General features: G+C 46.5%; 1 protein-coding gene across 1 annotated transcript in view; it reads left to right on the forward strand.

Annotated features, from left to right (window-relative positions):
- LOC122251311 (organic cation transporter protein) overlaps nt 1-2,500 on the forward strand; it is a 23,984-nt gene that overhangs the window by 10,505 nt on the left and 10,979 nt on the right. Inside the window, exons 6-7 of the mRNA XM_086541298.1 lie at nt 295-449; nt 1,496-1,664. Coding sequence (XP_086397424.1) covers nt 295-449; nt 1,496-1,664 — 324 coding nt within the window. The remainder of the gene's footprint in view (nt 1-294; nt 450-1,495; nt 1,665-2,500) is intronic.

A 2,500-nucleotide genomic window follows, 5' to 3' on the forward strand; every position in this document is an offset into this window, starting at 1 on the left:
CTCTCTCTATCCTTTCTCTCTCTCTTTCTCTCTCTCTCTCTCTCTCTCTCTCTCTCTCTATCTATCCTTTCTCTCTCTCTTTCTCTCTCTCTCACATCCATCTACTCCCCTTTTCCTAACTACGATAGCAAGCACCTCGCAAAGATATGGACTCTAACCTCCATCACATCCTCTTTCTCGTAATTTCTCTCCTCCTCATCCTTCTCCTTTCCCTCCTCTTCCTCCTCCTCCCTCGCTTCTTCCTTATCACCACTCCCACATTCATCTTCCTCCTCCTTCTCCTTCTTCCTCAAGGTACGGCCGGAAACCTCTCGTCCTGGTTGGGGCCTTGGCTTTCGTCTTCGTAGCCACGGTGTCAACGTGGCTACCCAACCTCTCCGCTCTGCTGGTGGCGAGGTTTCTCCTGGGTCTCTTGCAGCCGAATATGGCCAACACGGGATATATCTTAGGTATGTGTCGAATGTTTTTTATTTTTTATTTATTTATTTATTTTTATTTTTTTTATTTAATTTTATTTTTTTTTTTTTTTTTTGAGCGATTTGGGGAGTTGGTTGTGGGGGGGGGGGGTGGGGGGGGGTAGGTGGGGGGGGTGGGGGTAGGTGGGGGGGTTCTGTGTGTGGGGGGGGGGGAGTGTGTGGGTGTGTGTGTGACTGGGTTGGGGGTGGGGGTGTTTTGTGTGTGTGTGTGGCTGGGTGGGTGGGTGGGTGGTTTCTGGGGGGGTGGGGGGCAGCGGTGAGTGTGTGTGGGTGTTTTGTGTGTGTGTGTGTGTGTGTGTGTGTGTGTGTGTGTGGAGGAGGAAGGGGTGTTTGTGTATAAGTACGTATGTGTGACAGAAGGAGAGTGTTTGTCAGTGTATGAAGAATTCGTGCTGAACGAAAAGCAGTGAAACACTCAAATATTCCAAAATTGTGTGTTTGGGATGTTGATGAGGATTGCATGGATAGGTTGAAGTGAAGCAATGGACAGGAAGGGTGATTGAGAGCTTTACCTGTGATAGAGCTTTGTTATGTTGATCTGAATCGGTAAGAATTAGGGGAATTTTATCTGATTTAAAGCAATGAATGGGTTAATGGAACAGAAAAGTGAATGTGTAATGAATAGCCACTCGACTTGTGGAATAATTTAGTAAAGATGTGTCATTTTTGTCAAACTTCTGCTATGATAAAGTATAATCATAAAATGCAATATTGATAAAAGTAAGGATTGTAATGACAGAAGAGTTATTGGACAAATTTATTGAGATAAGGATAAGCATTATGATAATCCAAATGAGAATGATTAAGGTCGAAATGATGATAATTGAAAATGAAGATCATAATAATCCAAATTGCAATATTGCAAATGATAATAGTAATGACAATCATAAAAAAAATCTAAATGATAAAGATAAAAAATAGCCTAAACAACAAAACAAAACAAAAAAAAAAACCGTAATCCCCATAACAACAACAACAACAAAAAAAAACATAACCCCCCTCCCCCCTCCCCCCCACAGCCATAGAGGTCGCAGAGCCACGGTTCCGAACCGCCCTCGGCATCATGCTCTTCATCCCGTGGGCCTTGGGAGAGATGTTCCTCGGAGGCTTAGCGTATCTCATCAGAGACTGGAGGACACTACAGCTCACCGTCTCAGTCATTGGAGTGGTGATGCTCCCTTTGTTCTGGTAAGTGGTGGGCGTTGAGGTGGAGGTGGAGGTGGAGGTGGAGGTGGAGGTGGAGGTGGAGGTGGAGGTGGAGGTGGAGGTGGAGGTGGAGGTGGAGGTGGAGGTGGAGGTGGAGGTGGGGGTGGAGGTGGAGGTGGAGGTGGAGGTGGAGGTGGAGGGGGAGGTGGAGGTGGAGGTGGAGGTGGAGGTGGAGGTGGAGGTGGAGGTGGAGGTGGAGGGGGAGGTGGAGGTGGAGGTGGAGGTGGAGGTGGAGGTGGGGGTGGAGGTGGAGGTGGAGGTGGAGGTGGAGGTGGAGGTGGAGGTGGAGGTGGGGGTGGGGGTGGAGGTGGGGGTGGGGGTGGAGGTGGGGGTGGAGGGGGAGGTGGAGGTGGAGGTGGAGGTGGAGGTGGAGGGGTGAGGGCTGTTGGTTATGTATGTAAGGGGGAGTGTGTGTGTGTGACGTGTATGTGGGTGGGTGTGGGTGTGAGGGGGAAGTGTTGGTTGGTTGGAATGTGTGTGTGTGTGTGCGTGTGTGTGTGTGTGTTTGAGTAAAATACTCAAATATTTCATGATTGTGTGTTTTCTGCTTTTTTCCGTTTGTTGTGTTGTTTATTTGTATGTTTTGTGTTTTTATATATATGTTTATGTACCTATCTCTTTGTATTGCGTATTTGATAACTTCGAAGATTTAAAGCGTAAAAGACAATAAAAACAAACATTCTAAAGATATTAGGTTACATCAATGTACGTAAAAGTTTCCATTCAGTAATCAATTTAAACAAACAATTCATCAAAAAACGCAATCAGCTGTAACAGAATCCACATAGATTCTCACCTTGCACTTACGCAAACAGTAG

This window comes from Penaeus japonicus, unplaced genomic scaffold (assembly GCF_977035675.1).
Source record: "Penaeus japonicus unplaced genomic scaffold, GWHDUDI00000001_assembly GWHDUDI00000010, whole genome shotgun sequence".
Classification (NCBI taxonomy): domain Eukaryota; kingdom Metazoa; phylum Arthropoda; class Malacostraca; order Decapoda; family Penaeidae; genus Penaeus; species Penaeus japonicus.